This window comes from Mesoplodon bidens, assembly GCF_964165515.1.
Source record: "Mesoplodon bidens genome assembly, chromosome: 3".
NCBI classification, from domain to species: Eukaryota; Metazoa; Chordata; class Mammalia; order Artiodactyla; family Ziphiidae; genus Mesoplodon; species Mesoplodon bidens.
This window is the reverse complement of record NC_138178.1, coordinates 53,832,416-53,848,791: the sequence shown is the minus strand read 5'-3', so window position 1 is coordinate 53,848,791 and position 16,376 is coordinate 53,832,416. Positions and strand designations below refer to the sequence as shown.

Sequence of the window (16,376 nt, the reverse complement as noted above, 5' to 3'; positions counted from 1 at the left end):
ACCAAACCGGAGGGCTTAAGACGTTCTTTTTAGGATGGCGATCTCCAATGTCACTGTTGGACACACTGGACATACGGAAAGCTCTCTCGTTCTAAGTTATCTTGAAGGCGATTGGCAGAAATATTCATCTCGTAGTGGGGAGCTGTGCTAGCCTGAGTCTCTATGAGACGAGAAAACAAAAAGGAACCCCTCCTCCCGCCACGCCTAACCATCGTTACTAGGCTCCAAAGACATTCCGTTTAATCGCAACGGAAACTCACTTTCGGCCTGACTAGGACGTAAGAAAACTTTGACCGGAAGCGGCTCCCTCGGAGAAATAATACTAGGGAGTCACCGTGCAGACGCTCCTCCAGCACTAGAAATCAAGATCTCCTTTCCCCTACCTCTTCGGGGTTCATCTTTAGCTTATCCAGACGCTGAGTGAGGCAATTAACGGTGGTTAACAGACCGTTACCTGCCCCCGCCCACCGTTGGAGACTACAGATCCCATATTGCAGCTCGCCGTCTTCCAAAGAAAACGCCCATACGACCCAGCACGCAACGCGCCTCATGGGCCTCCAAGAATTTTTTTCCCTTGTTCCGCCGAAACCGAGCAAAGCATGCTGGGGCTTGTAGTTCTCGCGGCTCCCTTACCTATGTCCTTCGCGATACTCCGTCCGGTCCCGCCTATTCCCTACTCCCCTGGACCTTTAGGCTTGTCTTGGCCCGTTTGAAGACCAGGAAGTTGATAAGTCCCGAGGCTCGCTGCTGAGAGACGGTGGCTCGGGTGGGACAGTCGCCAGGGATGGCGGAGCGTAAGGATGGAGCGGGTGTCCGGACTGCTCTCCTGGACGCTGAGCAGAGTCCTGTGGCTGTCGGGACTCTTTGAGCGGGGAGCTGCCCGGCAGCCCCGGATCATGGAAGAGAAAGCGCTTGAAGTTTATGGTAATTAATTTTACCCAGGGCAGCATTTGGTGGTATACGTGGAGGCGGGGGTAACGAGGGCCTCACCTGAGGGGTAGGAGTGGAAACTCGGGTTTTTGCCAGATCTCGTCCGGGAGCGTAGGAAGCTTTTTCTCCGGAGTCCTAAGTCACGCGGGCACGTGAGTCTTTCTAGGACCCAGGCTCTTGCTAAACCCGGGGCAAGCCGAGCCTGGAGGTCTCAAACGTTTCATTTCCCTTGTCTGCCCTCACGTTCTAGTGGCCATCTCAAGACTTATGGGCAGAGCAAGCGTCTAGGGTGCTTGGTTAGGAAGCAAAGCTGGCCTGATTGCCCTACTTGAGCCTCCTTCCTTCCTAGCCCCTGGACACACACTCCTCCTTCCGCCTCCGAGGGTACTGCTGGGTGACTGCCAAGTTGGGGACTGGCCCAAGGTCACAGCCACCCTCTTCTGCTGCAGAGGCCGTAGGCAGAGGTCCCCGAGAGCCCGGCCTTGAACTTATAGTTCTTTAACACACCCAAGCCTGGAGTGCAAAAAAGAATACACACACATTGAGTTATATATATATGTATAACGTATATTATATATATGCACACACACACATATTCTCTATTCAACCCCTGGAACCATCTTCATCGTACAGATGAGGAAATAAAGGTTTAGAGTGGTTAAACAACTACCTGGAGGCCACTCTGCCAGTAAAGAAACAGCAAAAACCAAAACTCTTGTCTTCTGATTCCAAACTTAGTGCGCTTTTCATCACTTCATAATTGCTTTATGACTTGCCTTTTTTGGACTTATTATTGTTTTTGAAAACTAAAACTACTGGATCTAACGAGCGTTCAAAGATTCCTGCTGACGAAGGGTAGAAGTATAACCACAAGAATATAGATAATGCAGGTAAGGATTATAGACCCGTAGAAAGAAGCCAGGAATGTTAAAGACCTTCGGAGTTAATCTGGTTTACCTCTTGCTAGGGGCAGGACTTAAACCCAGTCAGGTGACAAGTGTGAGTGGAATGATCTCCACAAAGTAAGCAGAATTCCCCAAGAGCCCGGCCTTGAACTTATAGTTCTTTAACACACCCAAGCCTGGAGTGCAAAAAAAAAATACACACACAGTGAGTTATATATGTATAATATATATTATACATATACGCACACACACTTACATTTTCTATTCAACCCCTGGAACCATCTTCATTGTACAGGTAGGGCTTGTGGTTAAAGGTGGAGGGAGGTGTGGTCAAAAATTGTTTTACATAGCAGGTTGGAACCGGATCCTGAAGGTTTAAATATAAATGAAGAATTTAATATCAGTGCAGAGCCAGTAGAAGAATTTTAGTCAAGGGAGCAATGTGAGGAGGGCAACATTGCTTTCTTTCTAAAGAAATAAATGCAAATCACTAGAAAAGTAGAGAAGTTGAATAAGGCATGAGGTTTAATTTCAAAGTTATTTAACATATAAACAATATAATGCAGCTTGTATATATGAGCCTTACAGGGAAAAGGCCTAGGATGAAAGGGAAAAAATTCCTTTTCAAAAAAACCTGTTTCCCTGAGCCCCGTGTTTCACAGCCTTGTGAAGCCTCTTTTTCCTGCCTCCCTTTTCAAATTCTGTTTCTAATCAAGTGATAAGCTCAGGAGTTGCTGGGGGGAGAAGACAGAGTTTGATTGCTTTATTTTTCCCAGCTGGATTTCTGATTACAGGGGTGCTGTGAGTAATAGAACAAAACCTCAGGCTTGAGAACATCAAGCCCGTCCCATGTGAACTCCCTCTGCTTTTTTCTACCTCACTATTTGTCTTATCATTCTCCTTTTCCATCTTTTTCTACAACTTCAGGGTAAGAAGGAAATCTTTTCCTCTCCACTGCCAACCCAGCCTCCTACATCTTTGGTCTCATTCCTTTCTGCTTATTTTACCAGCCTCCTCCCCTCCCCTCCTTGAAATTTGTGTGTCTCTTCCTCTATTTTTTTTTCCTTCCTCTGTTTGATCCTTCCCCTTGGGCTATAAAACATACTCAAGTTTCCCTTATCCTTGTCATTGTTCTAGCTTTTTCTAAACGCTCTGTTTTTTTGCTCTTCCCTCCTTCCCTGTCAAAGCCCTAGGATTACATTTGCAGTTCCTTCTCACTTCCCCTTTTGCAAGCTGGCCTCTGCCTTTACCTCTCTACTGAAAGTGCTTTCTTACAGGTGACCTTCTGGAACCTGCTTTAGCTTTCGTTAACCTGCATTTTTCTGCAGCATTTTTTAAAAATTTATTTTTGGCTGTGTTGGGTCTTCGTTGCTGCACGCAGGCATTCTCTAGTTGTGGCGAGCGGGGGCAACTCTTCGTTGTGGTGCGCGGGCTTCTCATTCCGCTGGCTTCTCTTGTTGCAGAGCGTAGGCTCTAGGTGCACGGGCTTCAGTAGTTGTGGTACATGGGCTGAGTAGTTGCTGCTCGCAGGCTCTCGAGCGCAGGCTCAGTAGTTGTGGTGCACGGGCTTAGTTGCTCCACAGCATGTGGGATCTTCCCAGACTAGGGATTGAACCTGTGTCCCCTGCATTGGCAGGTGGATTCTTAACCCCTGTGCCACCAGGGAAGGCCCTTTTCTGCAGCATTTGATGTTGTTAACCATCCTCTCTTTCCTTTTATGCTGCGTTTTGCTTTTCTTCCTCCTACTGATCCCCAAATTTGGTGCTTCCTACGGATCTGTACTTGGTTCTCTTTCCCTTTACATTTGTGATTCTCCAACTGGACTGCACATAAGAATAGCCTGAAGAATTTTTTTAAGTCTCAATGCCCAGGTCATACTGTGAATCAATTAAATCAGAATTCCTGGTAGAGCTCAGACACCAGTTTTTGTTTTTGTTTTGAAACATTCCTAGTGACTCCATTGTTCAGCCAAGGTTGAAAACTACGGTTCTACTCATTGTTCTTTGTGAATCCCATGAGTTCAACAGCCACTCCAGCCTTGGTTCTCTTAAACCTTATGCCATAATTCAGTGTTTGCTGGAATGTTCCATTGGTTTGCCCCTTAAGCACCTCAGGATGATTATCTATAAGATTTAACCCGTTTATCTCAGCCCCCACCCAATTTTCTTCCTTTGTTCTCTCTTCTTTTTTTTATTCTATCTTTGTTCTCACAGGTGCTTAGATTTACAATCTTAGTCATCTTCCTTTTCTCCCTTTCCTTGTCTTCTACATCCAAATAGTTGTCAGATTCTGTTGAGTCTGCCTCTGAAATTACTTCTTCGTCTTTCCCCTTCTCTCTATTGCTATGGTCATGTCCCTGTTTTAGGCCCAGCTTTTTCAGCTGGTATCCCTGGCTCTGCTCTTTAGTTCTGAGTCTACCAGCTGACAGTGTAATGCTGTCCATGTCACTCCCTTGTTCAGAACCTCTTGAGGACATCCTATTGCCTGTAGCTGACTCTAAAAGACCCTTAATGGGCTGGCCTAAACTCTTAATAACTTCTTCCCTTATGCTGAGTTCCGTGCAAACTAAACTTGTTCTTTACTTTCCTTCACCTTAAATGGCAAATATTGAAATGTTACCCATTTTTTTGTTTTTGTTTTTTGTTTATTGTGGTTTTTTTTTTTTTGGCTGCGCAGTGCAGCTTGCAGGATCTTAGTTCCCTGATCAAGGATCAAACCTGGGCCCCTGCAGTGGAGTCCTAACCACTGGGCCGCCAGGGAATTCCCCAAAATGTTACCCATTTTTAAAGGCTTGATTCAGATTCCATTTCTATAAATCCCGATACTGCATTCTCTCAAACTAAGTTATTTTTTCCCTTGAACTTCTATGACACTTTCCCCATTCATGTATTCTCTCTGCAAGGTTGGATCCAAGAAACTGGACATGAGGTAGTAATAATCTAAGAAAATGGTTTTCTCAAAAGGTAGTGGAAAAATTGTGGAAATTGTGGAATTGTGGAAAAAGTGGAAAAAAGTAGTGGAAATTGCTGTCAGAAACCTGGGGAGTGGCTGTAGTATTTGCTCAAACAAAAAGAAGTCAGTGTTTGGATTAGGACTGGCAAAATTGTTTGTATTTAGAACATTCATGTTTTAACATAAAATCTTTTCTCTGATGTTTCTTTAGATTTGATTCGAACTATCCGGGACCCAGAGAAACCCAATACTTTAGAAGAACTGGAAGTGGTAACGGAAAGTTGTGTGGAGGTTCAGGAGATAAATGCAGAAGACTATTTGGTTATTATCAGGTTCACGCCAACAGTACCTCATTGCTCTTTGGCGACTCTTATTGGTAAGGTTTTAGATAAAGATATTTATATATTAATTCTGAATTATTCTAGCTGATACTGACCCACAATAACAATTAGCCTCATGTATCATACTTTATGGTTTACAGAATATTTTCTGTAGTTCTCATAATTAGCATATGAGAGAGTCAATATTATCTTCATTTTACAGATGAGGAACCTGAGGCTCAGAGAGTTTAAGGGACTTGCTCAGCATCATGTAGGCAGGAAATGATGAAGCTGAGGCTCAATTCCAGGTCTCCTGACTTTAAGTGTGTTTTTCCTTTAGCTATACCATGCTGCTTCTCTACAATTAATGGAGCCTGAGTGTGGGCCAGCTCCTCTCCTCAGTTCTGGTGGTCGGAATGGGTGTTGTCAGACTAGCACTGCTGCCCTCACCATCTTCTCCTTTTAGCTGCTCTCTTGGCTTCTATGTAGCATGGGCAGAAGTCCTGGTGGGAGGGTATTTTTTTAGGTAGTTTTCTTTTTGAGAGGTTGCATTCCCAATATTTTGGATTAGTTAGGTGTGAGATATACAATAGATATCTTTGAATGTATACTTTGTTAAAAAGAAGGTAAAGAAAGTTTATTTCAAACCAGATCTTGATCAGTAAGGAACCAATTAAATAATCAGTGATGGGGTTTATTAACAGTGGAATACTATGCAGCTATAAAAAAGAATGAAAAAGCTCTCCATATACTAATATGGAAAGATCTCTATGACATACTGTTAGGAAATAAAAGCAAGTATAATATTGCTACATTTGTGTAAAGAAAAGCAAAAATATACATTTATATTTGATTGCACATCCATAAAGAAAACATAAGAAATGAATAGCTAAGATAAGGGTGAGCATTAGTGATGGTGGGAACTGGTCAGATGGGGGATAGGGTGGCAGGGAGACTTTATAACTTTTTATATTTTTAAGCTTTTGAACATTGAGAATATATTACCTATTTAAAAATGGACAAATTTATAAAAAGGATTGGAAAGGTAAATATTTTATTATTGTTTCTACTATTGTTGTGAGTTGTCTTTCTCTTCTCGCTTGTTGGACCAGGGATCCCTCAAGTAGTGGTTTCCAGCATATGGGGCACATCTTGAGGGACTAGACGGTCTATGAATCCATAGATACTATAGTGGTTATAAAATTCCAATACTAGAAAAAGCATTCTTTAATGAATTTATTTATTTATTTTTGGCTGTGTTGGGTCTTTGTTTCTGTGCGAGGGTTTTCTCTAGTTGCGGTGAGTGGGGGCCACTCCTCATCGTGGTGCGCAGGCCTCTCACTGTCGCAGCCTTCTCTTGCTGCGGAGCACAGGCTCCAGACGCACAGGCTCAGTAGCTGTGGCGCATGGGCTTAATTGCTCTGCAGCATGTGGGATTCTCCCAGCAGGGCTCAAACCCGTGTCCCCCGCATCGGCAGGCGGACTCTCAACCACTGCGCCACCAGGGAAGCCCTAGAAAAAGCATTCTTGAATACATATTTATTTTTTGTCATTGGACAGTTTCTGACTCAACAGATATCGAAAACAGATTTCAAAAAGTAATATTTATATTGTTTCTTAAATTATAAAAGTAACATGTTTATTGGCAATAATTTTGAAATTCCACAAAAGTATAAAGAAGAAAATTTTTTAAAGTTGTCAGGCTTCCCTGGTGGCACAGTGGTTGAGAGTCCGCCTGCCGATGCAGGGGACACGAGTTCGTGCCCCTGTCCAGGAGGATCCCACATGCCGCGGAGCGGCTGGGCCCGTGAGCCATGGCTGCTGAGTCTGTGTGTCCGGAGTCTGTGCTCCGCAACAGGAGAAGCCACAACAGTGAGAGGCCCGCGTACGGCAAAAAAAAAAAAAAAAAAAAAGTTGTCATTAGAATGTGTGCTCTAGGCTAAAGTTCCAGCTCTGTCAACTCTGTCACTTTTTGGTCTTGGGCAAGTTACTTAACCTTTCTGAGCCTATTTCCTTATCTGTAAAATACCGATAATAAGGGTAACAACTACTGAGTTGTAAGGGTTAAATAATGGAAAGCATGAAGTAGATGAGAAATGTTTTTTAGTTCTCCTTAAATATTATTCTTTAATTATATGGTCAACTATATGGTCATATAATTATATGGTCATCAGTTTTGTAACCATTTAGACTACTTCTAGCCTCCTACAATTATAAATAATACTATGATGAACAACTTTATACATAAATATTTTTATTTATCTCTAGTTATTGCTTCAGGATAAATTTCTGTAAGTGGAATTATTGGGTCATATGGTAGAAATATTTTTAAGTCTCTGGGTAAATATTAGCAAGTCACTGGGAATTCCCTGGTGGTCCAGTGATTAGGACTCTGCATTTTCACTGCCAAGGGCACGGGTTCAATCCCTGGTCAGGGAACTAAGATCCCGCAAGCCGCATGGTATTGCCAAAAAAAAAGGTCATACTCTTTGACCCAGGAATTAAGGAAATAATTCCCTAGGAGAAAACTGTAGCATGTACAAAACATATATAGTAAATTTATGATAATAAATCCTGGAAGAAACTATAGTATTGATTAATACTAAAATGATATAAAAATAATGGCATTTCTTATTTCTATTGAAAATGATGAATATAATCAAGGAATCAAAGTATCTGTGTGAGCGTGGATGAAAAAGCTTGAATGATAAATTGAATTTGCATTATGATTGCAGTTATTTTAAAAAACTGTGTTTATGTGGACAAAGATTGAGAGAGTACATGAAATAAAAATAACTGTAAAGGTGTCAAGATTAGATTATGGTTGAATTTCAGATCTGTACACCTCTTGACAGAGTTTTGTCACTTTTTTGGCCCTTTTGATATGGGCTTCATTTAAGACCATTGGCTTTTTAGAATGTTGTATGGTAGTGTATCATAGTAATCGTGTTCAAGCAACATGACTGGAAAACTCGATGAAGGGAGTCCTCTTTCTGGTTGATGCATTAGGAGGCATTTCCTATGAGCAGGTAGTACTAAGCAGAGAAAGGCACCTGAGTCAGAGTTCCACCCTGACTGCTTAGGTTGTCGCCTACTCAGTTACCCTGGTATATAATTCCAAAGACAAGGAAGACTCAAAGCGGGTGAGTGGGTAGGGCAGAAAAACCACTTGATAATCTTTTCTGTTGACTTAAACAAGAATGGCTGAAGGCAGGATATGAAGGGCATAGGATTTGGAGTCTAGATTTAGCTTCCAGCTCTGCCACATATTAGCTATGTGATGTGGAACAAATCACTTATCTTGGTTCCTGGCTGTAAAATGAAAATGATAAAATAGTAATAGCTAGCATTTACTGGATACTTATTATGCGTCAACTACTGTTTTAAGCATGACTATATTTACTCCTCGTGCGTAACAACCTTATATATAGTGGTACTATTCTAATACTTGTATAACAGAGAAGGAAACTGAAGTTCAGAGACGTTAAGTAACTTGCCTGGGGTCACACAGCTAGTGTGTAGTGGAGCCACTTTTGAACCCAAATTATCTATCTCAGTTATGCTATACTGCCTATCTTGAGGATACTGATATTCAAGAAAGCGCTTTGTGAATTGTAAAACAGTTATTATTTATGGGTAAAATACCTACCAACAGTGACTAGAACACATGAGGATGCTCAAGAAACAAATTAAGGAGACAATGTGGGAGCAGAGGAAGGACAACCCTCCAGATAAGCTTTAAGGTAGATAGATACTCTAAAGGGAGACCCTTCTTCTTCTTCTTTTTTTTTAAGGGAGACCCTTCTTAAGGAAATTATATATTTTCTTTAGAATTCCCTAATATTTATTATGGAATTACTGTGTTGTAGACTCTAAGGTAGCCCCAATCTCATTGTAGCTCATTTAATTCTTTTTCCTTCTCTGGAATTTTTCAGATGATTCTGTTAGAAAACCTAGTGGTACTTTAGAAAGCCACAAGCAAATTAATTTCATACCTCCTCAAAAGAGAGGTAGTCTAACAATTATGTTTTGCTGTGTTATGTTTGGGGTTTTGTTATTGTTGTTTATTTTTAATCAAACCAAAATACTAAGAAAATGTTCCTTATAATGTAACAAGCCCTTATGTATTGATATTAGTTGGGAGAGGAAATAAATTGCTCTAAATAAAAACCTGCAAAGCCAGGGAACTAGAGATTCATTCTGACCCTATTTTTCAAAAACTCATTACTGAAACACTTTTTCTTCATAATAAGAGCAGCTTGGTTTATCTTCTCTGTCTAGAGGTGTAGACTTAGTTAAAATTGTATGCCATATTTTATGGTGGGGGAGAAGTAAAACATTGGCACTGAGGCTCTGTTCCAAGCTGACTTTTAATTTCTCTTGGAAGTCTCAACTGGAAAAAAAAATTATTGAACTGTGACTTGGTATTGGGGTGATAAACTGAACTTCAAAGGAGCTTGTTTTAGGGAAACAATTCTATTTGTACCCTGCAGGCACAGAGGATTCCAAATTTGAGAGATTGCTTGTGGTCCTTTTTTTCTTTTTTTAAAAATAAATAAATTTATTTATTTATTTAGGCTGTGTTGGGTCTTCATTTCTGTGCAAGGGCTTTCTCTAGTTGCAGCGAGTGGGGGCCACTCTTCATTGCTGTGCGTGGGCCTCTCACTGTCGCAGCCTCTCGTTGCGGAACACAAGCTCCAGACGCGCAGGCTCAGTAGTTGTGGCGCACGGGCTTAGTTGCTCCGCGGCATGTGGGGTCTTCCCAGACCAGGGCTCGAACCCGTGTCCCCTGCATTGGCAGGCAGATTTTCAACCACTGCGCCACCAGGGAAGCCTGCTTGTGGTCCTTTTTAAGTGGCTCTTACTTGGTTTTAAGTTTTTGTGTGGCCTGACCTGTTGCAGGCATTCAATAAAGTTTAATGAGTGAATTGGTCTTTGATGGAAGGCAAATTGATACATCAGAAAGGACCTGCGTTTTGCAGTGGTTTCGGGTTCCAGTCCCAACTGTCATTTTATTAGCTCTTTGATCTTGGGTAAGTTACACTGTGACCTTGGTTTCATAATTTGTAGAATGGGATTGACAATACCTAGCTCACTGGATTATCATGAGGAATTCGTAAGATGTATCAATATTAAAGTTGCTAGCTAAAGGTGCCAGGCTCAAAGGAGGCATATATTGGATTGAGCCTAAGCTCTTTTCAGCTACTGTTTTGTATAGAGACACCTAGACACAGCTGTATGCTTTTTCAAGAACCAATAAGAAGAGATAATTCGGGCTTCTTTTTTCCCTCCGCAGGGCTGTGCTTAAGAGTTAAACTTCAGCGGTGTTTACCGTTTAAACATAAGGTAAGGAATGTGTTTTTTGTTGTTGTTTTATAATAGCTTTGTTGAGATTTGATTCACATATCATACAACCACCTATTTAAAGTATAGAATTTAATGGTTTTTGGTATATTCACAAAATTGTGCAGCCATCGCTACTACCAATTTTGGAACATTTTCATCATCCCAGTAAAAAAACCCATACCAATTAGCAGTCATTCCCCATTTCTCCTAAACCCTCTCCCATCCCTAGGCAACCACTAATGTACTTTTGTCTCTATAGATTTGCCTATTCTGGGTGTTTCATTTAAATGGAATCATATAATTTGTGGTCTTTTAAGACTGGCTTCTTTCACTTAGAATAATATTTTCAGAATTCATTCATGTCATAACATGTATCAGTATTTCATTCTTTGCCTTGCCTTGTACTGTTCTTTTGCGTAGATATCACATTGTGTTTATTTGTTTTAAAATTTGGTAGACATTTGGGTTGTTTCCATTTTTTGTCTTTTATGAATAATGTTGCTATAAACCTCTGTGTGCAGGTGTTTGTGTGGGCATGTGTTTTCATTTCTTTTCCACCGAGGGCATATATTTTCCATTTCTTTTCTTCCTGGATTCTATGGTAACTCGATATTTAACCTTTTGAGGAACTTCCAGACTGTTTTCCATAGCCACTTCACCCTTTTACATTCCCACCAGCAGCATATGAGGGTTCTGATTTCTCCACATCCTTGCCAACACTTATTATGATTATCTCTTTTTTTCATTATAGCCATCACTAGAATGTGTGAAGTGATATCTAACTGTGGTTTTGATTTGCATTTCCCTAATGGGTGACAATATTCATCCAAAAATTTAAAACCAATTAAGAACCACTTAAAAAGGGCCACAAGAAACCTCTCAAATTTAGAATCTTCTGTGGACCAAACCAACTGTTTGGTTACCCTGAGGTATAGTTCGCATAGGAATAGCAAGGTAAATGCTTGAATCTTCCCCTTTATTTACCATTTTTCAGAATAGTGAGTCGTGCATAATTTTAAGCCAAAGTAAATGAGTATAGAGTGATTTTATACCACTTCCTTTGTTGTTTAGAATAAGAGTTAGTGTTATGCCACTGGGGGAATGTATATGGTGTTTTGTCTTTTAAAGAAGACTGGACTAAATGGTCTCTAGGGTCTCTTATAGCCATAATAGGCTATGATTTTTCCCCCTCATGAAAAACATTTATCTCAGTAGTAAATAAATATATGCGAATTAGATCACATGCTCCAATGTTCCCTGAAAAATAGACATATCTTTATCATATAGCATGATTTATTTTCCACAAGATTTGCAATAATTTTGTGGGTTTGTCTCAAAAGCTCTGGTTCTTGGAGGTTAGCTAGTTTAAGGGAGTGAGTGCAGCAGGATCAGGAGAGATAGCTTAACCAGTATTGTACTTGAGAATAAATTTATCGAGATAATAGTAGATGAGAAAAGGAGGATACTGAAAACTATATATTGTGATCCCATTTTTGTAAAGTACACAATAAAAAGAAACTTCCAGCCTTGGGGGGGTGTGTGGTGTGGTGTGTGTGTGTGTGAGTGAAATCTGTTAAATTATGTGGGTATAGAGAAAAATATGGAAGAAAGTACACTAGATTATTATTTTTTTATTTTTATTTTTTGCGGTACGCGGGCCTCTCACTGTTATGGCCTCTCCCGTTGCGGAGCACAGGCTCTGGACGCTCAGGCTCAGCGGCCATGGCTCACGGGCCCAGCCGCTCCGCGGCATGTGGGATCCTCCCGGACCGGGGCACGAACCCGCGTCCCCTGCATCGGCAGGCGGACTCTCAACCACTGCGCCACCAGGGAAGCCCCAACACTAGATTATTAATGTGTCTTTCTTGTGGGGTGGGGCAGGGAGAAAGTTTAGATACTGACTTGGGAGGAAGAGGTAGAGTGCAGGGGATAGATATTGTTGAGTAAAACATGTATGAGATCTCACTTGAATAAATTGTAGGTTTGTATTCATTAAAAAATAATGAATGGGAATACCCCCTGCGGGCCTTCCCCATATGACCAAAATAAAAAATCCTACTAACTTCAGCCCTCATTTTAGAGAAGAATGTGAAGATTTGTCCCAAGTCTTTGATGTTGGAAACAGGATTTGGGCTTTCATCCCTAGACTCTTGAGTCCATTGTACATTCCACCTCACTCATCTTAGAATGCTCTAAATGTTTTGCTTTTAATGTATTTTTTTCCTAGTTGGAAATCTACATTTCTGAAGGAACCCACTCAACAGAGGAAGATAGTAAGTGAATTTTGAACCATTATTAGAAAACAGCTTCATATAGTACTTTATCTTGGGTATTACGTTATTCTGCCAGCCAAGTATCTATTGGGTCATTTGCAAAAAAGAACAAAATCAGCTCTTAGCTTTTCCTTGAGAAGAAAATAATTTTTTAGTGGGACTCTGGGTGAACTAGAGTTAAGCCCTGTGGATATTGACTGGTTTAGGCCAGTGGCCACACATCTGTGAAGAATATCCAGCTCTAGGAACTTTGAATTATAAGCTCTAAAGAGCGCTTGATTCTTTTCTTTGGTGGCAGGATAGAGAGCTATGTCTTGAAATTGAAATCAAAGGTCCAGCAAGTAAAGCTTTAGGGAATCTTGGGGTAGGTGTTGTCTTCCTGGGTTAATGTATTAAAATGGGAGTAGAGAAGCTTTTTTGTATAAAGGATCTCTAGTCTACAGAGAGAAATAAAGTGGCAGCCACTTAAAAATAACAGAGGTGGGATTTAGGAAAAGCAAAAGTGGGATTACAAGGGATTTTTTTCTCTTTAAGTCTCCCCTTCGAAACTTATGAATAATTAGCCAAAACCTGCGTTAAGTTCTCAAGGAGTTAAATTCTATTTTAAAAAGCTAATAAAAATACTGTCTGTTGCTGTGTATTGACATAGTCCTGCTAACTTTTGCCTGTGTGTTTTGCAGTCAACAAGCAGATAAATGACAAAGAGCGAGTGGCAGCTGCGATGGAGAACCCCAACTTACGGGAAATCGTGGAACAGTGTGTCCTTGAACCTGACTAATAGCTGTTTTAAGAGCCACTGAACTGGAATCATTTGATATATTTGTTTAAACTCTTTGTAAAATGTAAAAGACTCATGTTTAATATGTAGGCGATTTGTACCTCAGTGCATTTTTTTAAAGGATGATTTCCAAGCAAGATTTAATTATAAGGTAGTACCTAGTTTGTTCAGTGTTTAACATTCTCAGGATTTGTAACACTTAAATGATCGACAGAAAAATATTTTCTAGTAATTATGTATCAGATGAGTTACTATTTTTCTGATGCCCATTCTGATACAACTGCTTTTCATGTCAAATATTTACTGTGCCCAAATGTATTCAGTTTAAATCATTACTCTGTAAATAAATAAAACAGAGATGATTCTTGTACACACCTTAGAATGTTTTTATTTAATTGTAAATTTTAGTGTAAATATTAACACTAAAAAATATTTCCAAAGCTTTATTTTCTGATTATTATGTAGAATCAGAGATAGGAGAACCAAAAAGAACCCTTAATATCAGGCCTGGGCACTGACTTCCTTCAAGAAGAGTCCTGGACCCATTTATAGATAAGGAACAAATGTGAAGAGGGCCAGGTGACATATGTAATTTTGAAGATCAAGAAGTCCCCAAAGAAATTTTGATTAAACAATTTAAATTAATGGGTTCTTCTTTACTTGTACTTTGTTCAGTTTGTTTTAGGGGACAGTGGTCATTTGAAGTGTAACAGGGTATGTTAGGAAGCTTCCGAGGTGCCCCCGCAATGATCCTTGATTCCTGATATTCGTGCCCTTGTAGTTTCCTTCCATATTGAACTAGAACTGGTTGCCATGGCTAAAAAAGAATCAGAGGTGACAGTGTGTGATTTCTGAGGCTAGATCATAAGAGATGTTACTGCTTTCACCTTGTGATCACTTGAGTTGCTCGTTCTGCAGGAATCCAGCTGCCATGTCCTAAGAACACTCAGGCAGCCCTGTGGACAATTCCACATGGAGAGGAATTGAGGCCTTCCACCAACAACGAGCACCAACTTGCATACCATGTGAGGGAACCACGTTGGAAACCATTGTGAAGCCTCGGTCAGGCTGACATCTTGACTGGAACCTCACTAGACCCTGAGCCAGAAGCCACTCCCTAATTCCTGATGCAAAGAAACTGTGAGTGATAATAAATGTTTATTGTTTACACCACTAAGTTTTGGTGTAATTTGCCGTGCAGCAATAAGTAACTAATACACAAGGTATTAGAATAGAACTCTTCTGCCTCAAATTTAATTGAGGATTCTAAGGGGAAAACATGAGAACTTGTCCCATGGCTCTTGAACCCCTTTATCCACTTCAAGAATATGAGTTTTGAGAGAACAGAGAGGATTTGGTAAGAAGATTGATGAAGAGATTTCTTTGGTTAAAGCTGTTGCTATGCTGAGTTCCAACCCCCATCTTGGTGGAAAGGTGAGGAAATGACACCTTCTACCACTATCTGCTTAGGGGAATTTCAAGGGGACAACTCAGAGAATTTGGAAATGTGTCCTCTGCAGTTGAGAGACCCAGAAAAGTGGTGCCTGACTCAGGCCTGAGAAAGCAAGCAGAAGTGGGCTGAAGGCTGGGGCCTGACTCCTGTCCAGGAAATCTAGAGGGTGAGAGAAAGATAAGGCTAACTACCTTGATGACAGAGCCCTGGGATGCACAAATGTTTCTCGTGGACCATGCTGTGGGGTCATATTTGACATTGTTCAACAAGCCATCAGCAGGGCCAAGGAGACCTCAGAGAAAGGGTCTGGAGGTGTACTGCCTGGTGCCCAGGGACTGAGGGGAGAAGACGGCAAGTGAGCAGCCAGGATGGAGATGCTTCTGCCAGGGTCAAGGGGCACAGCGGGAACGCCTGGTAAGCGAACGAAAGTGCCAACCTAAGAGAAAGAGCCAGCTCTAATCATCAGGCAGAGAGAGCACAAAGCCAAACAGCTAAGTAAGAACTGTCCCATCTCTGGTGCTCCTCCCTCCCTCAGCTCCCGCAGTGGCGAAGTTGAAGAGGGGGAAAGAAGAGAGAGCAGAGGACCCTATCCCATGGCTCCCCTGGAGGTTTCAAGCCTGAAGCAAGCTCAAGTTAGGAAAGAGTTGATGCCAAGTTTGTAGTTCTAACTATTAGATGTGACTAGATAATTCAGTGTAGTGAGATTGTATGGTTAAAAGTGACAAGATGACTTAATCTGACAGAAATCACGTGTCTACCCAAGTTTTCACCCATGGGCAAAGGAAGATCATGCCTTCTCAACAAAGTTTCGAAGGATTAATGGGGGACAAAAATAAAATCAATTCTTACACAACATACTGGTTATAGAAGTCCTATTAAAACCATCTTGGGGGCTTCCCTGTTGGCGCAGTGGTTAGGAATCCTCCTGCCAATGCAGGGGGCATGGGTTCGAGCCCTGGTCCGGGAAGATCCCACATGCCACAGAGCAACTAAGCCCATGTGCCGCAACTACTGAGCCGACGTGCCACAACTACTGAAGCCCGTGCACCCAGAGCCCGTCCTCCACAACAAGAGAAGCCACCACAATGAGAAGCCTGCACACCACAACGAAGAGAAGCCCCCGCTTGCCCCAACTAGAGAAAGCCCGCGCGCAGCAACGAAGACCCAACGCAGCCAAAAATAAATAAATTAAAAATAAATAAATTAAAAAAAAACCCCAAACCATCTTGGCTTCTGCTGAGGCTCTGCACTGTGGGAATATCCCAGCAGAGCTTCATCCCCGTGATCTTCCTCTCTTGAGAAAAACCACTAACTTTGTGGCATCGGAGCACCAGCTTTGTGGCAATGTCACTGTCGATTCTTAATCTTTTGCTGTGAAAGCTCTCATTGGCTCCTCTCTTTCTTCCCAGATCTTTAAAA

General features: G+C 41.3%; 1 protein-coding gene across 2 annotated transcripts; it reads left to right on the top strand.

Annotated features, from left to right (window-relative positions):
* Positions 1–642: 642 nt before the first annotated feature.
* CIAO2A (cytosolic iron-sulfur assembly component 2A) lies at positions 643–14,792 on the top strand. Of its 2 annotated transcripts, XM_081228762.1 has the most exons (5): positions 645–924; positions 4,999–5,163; positions 10,404–10,453; positions 12,681–12,726; positions 13,407–13,896. In XM_081228762.1, exons 1-5 carry the CDS (start codon positions 801–803, stop codon positions 13,502–13,504), a joined length of 483 nt encoding a protein of 160 aa, XP_081084888.1. In that variant the 5' UTR covers positions 645–800; the 3' UTR covers positions 13,505–13,896. The 2 variants fall into 2 exon arrangements, with proteins under 2 accessions (XP_081084889.1, XP_081084888.1); XM_081228763.1 differs by lacking the exon at positions 10,404–10,453 and having other exon boundaries at positions 643–924; positions 13,407–14,792.
* Positions 14,793–16,376: the final 1,584 nt, after the last annotated feature.

Excerpts from the sequence above, each read along its gene's own strand:
- CIAO2A (XM_081228762.1), top strand. The coding sequence starts at position 801 with ATGGAGCGGGTGTCCGGACTGCTCTCCTGGACGCTGAGCAGAGTCCTG. Across the intron at positions 5,164-10,403 it reads CTCTTTGGCGACTCTTATTG|GGCTGTGCTTAAGAGTTAAA; the intron begins GTAAGGTTTTAG and ends TTCCCTCCGCAG. Across the intron at positions 10,454-12,680 it reads GTTTACCGTTTAAACATAAG|TTGGAAATCTACATTTCTGA; the intron begins GTAAGGAATGTG and ends TTTTTTTCCTAG.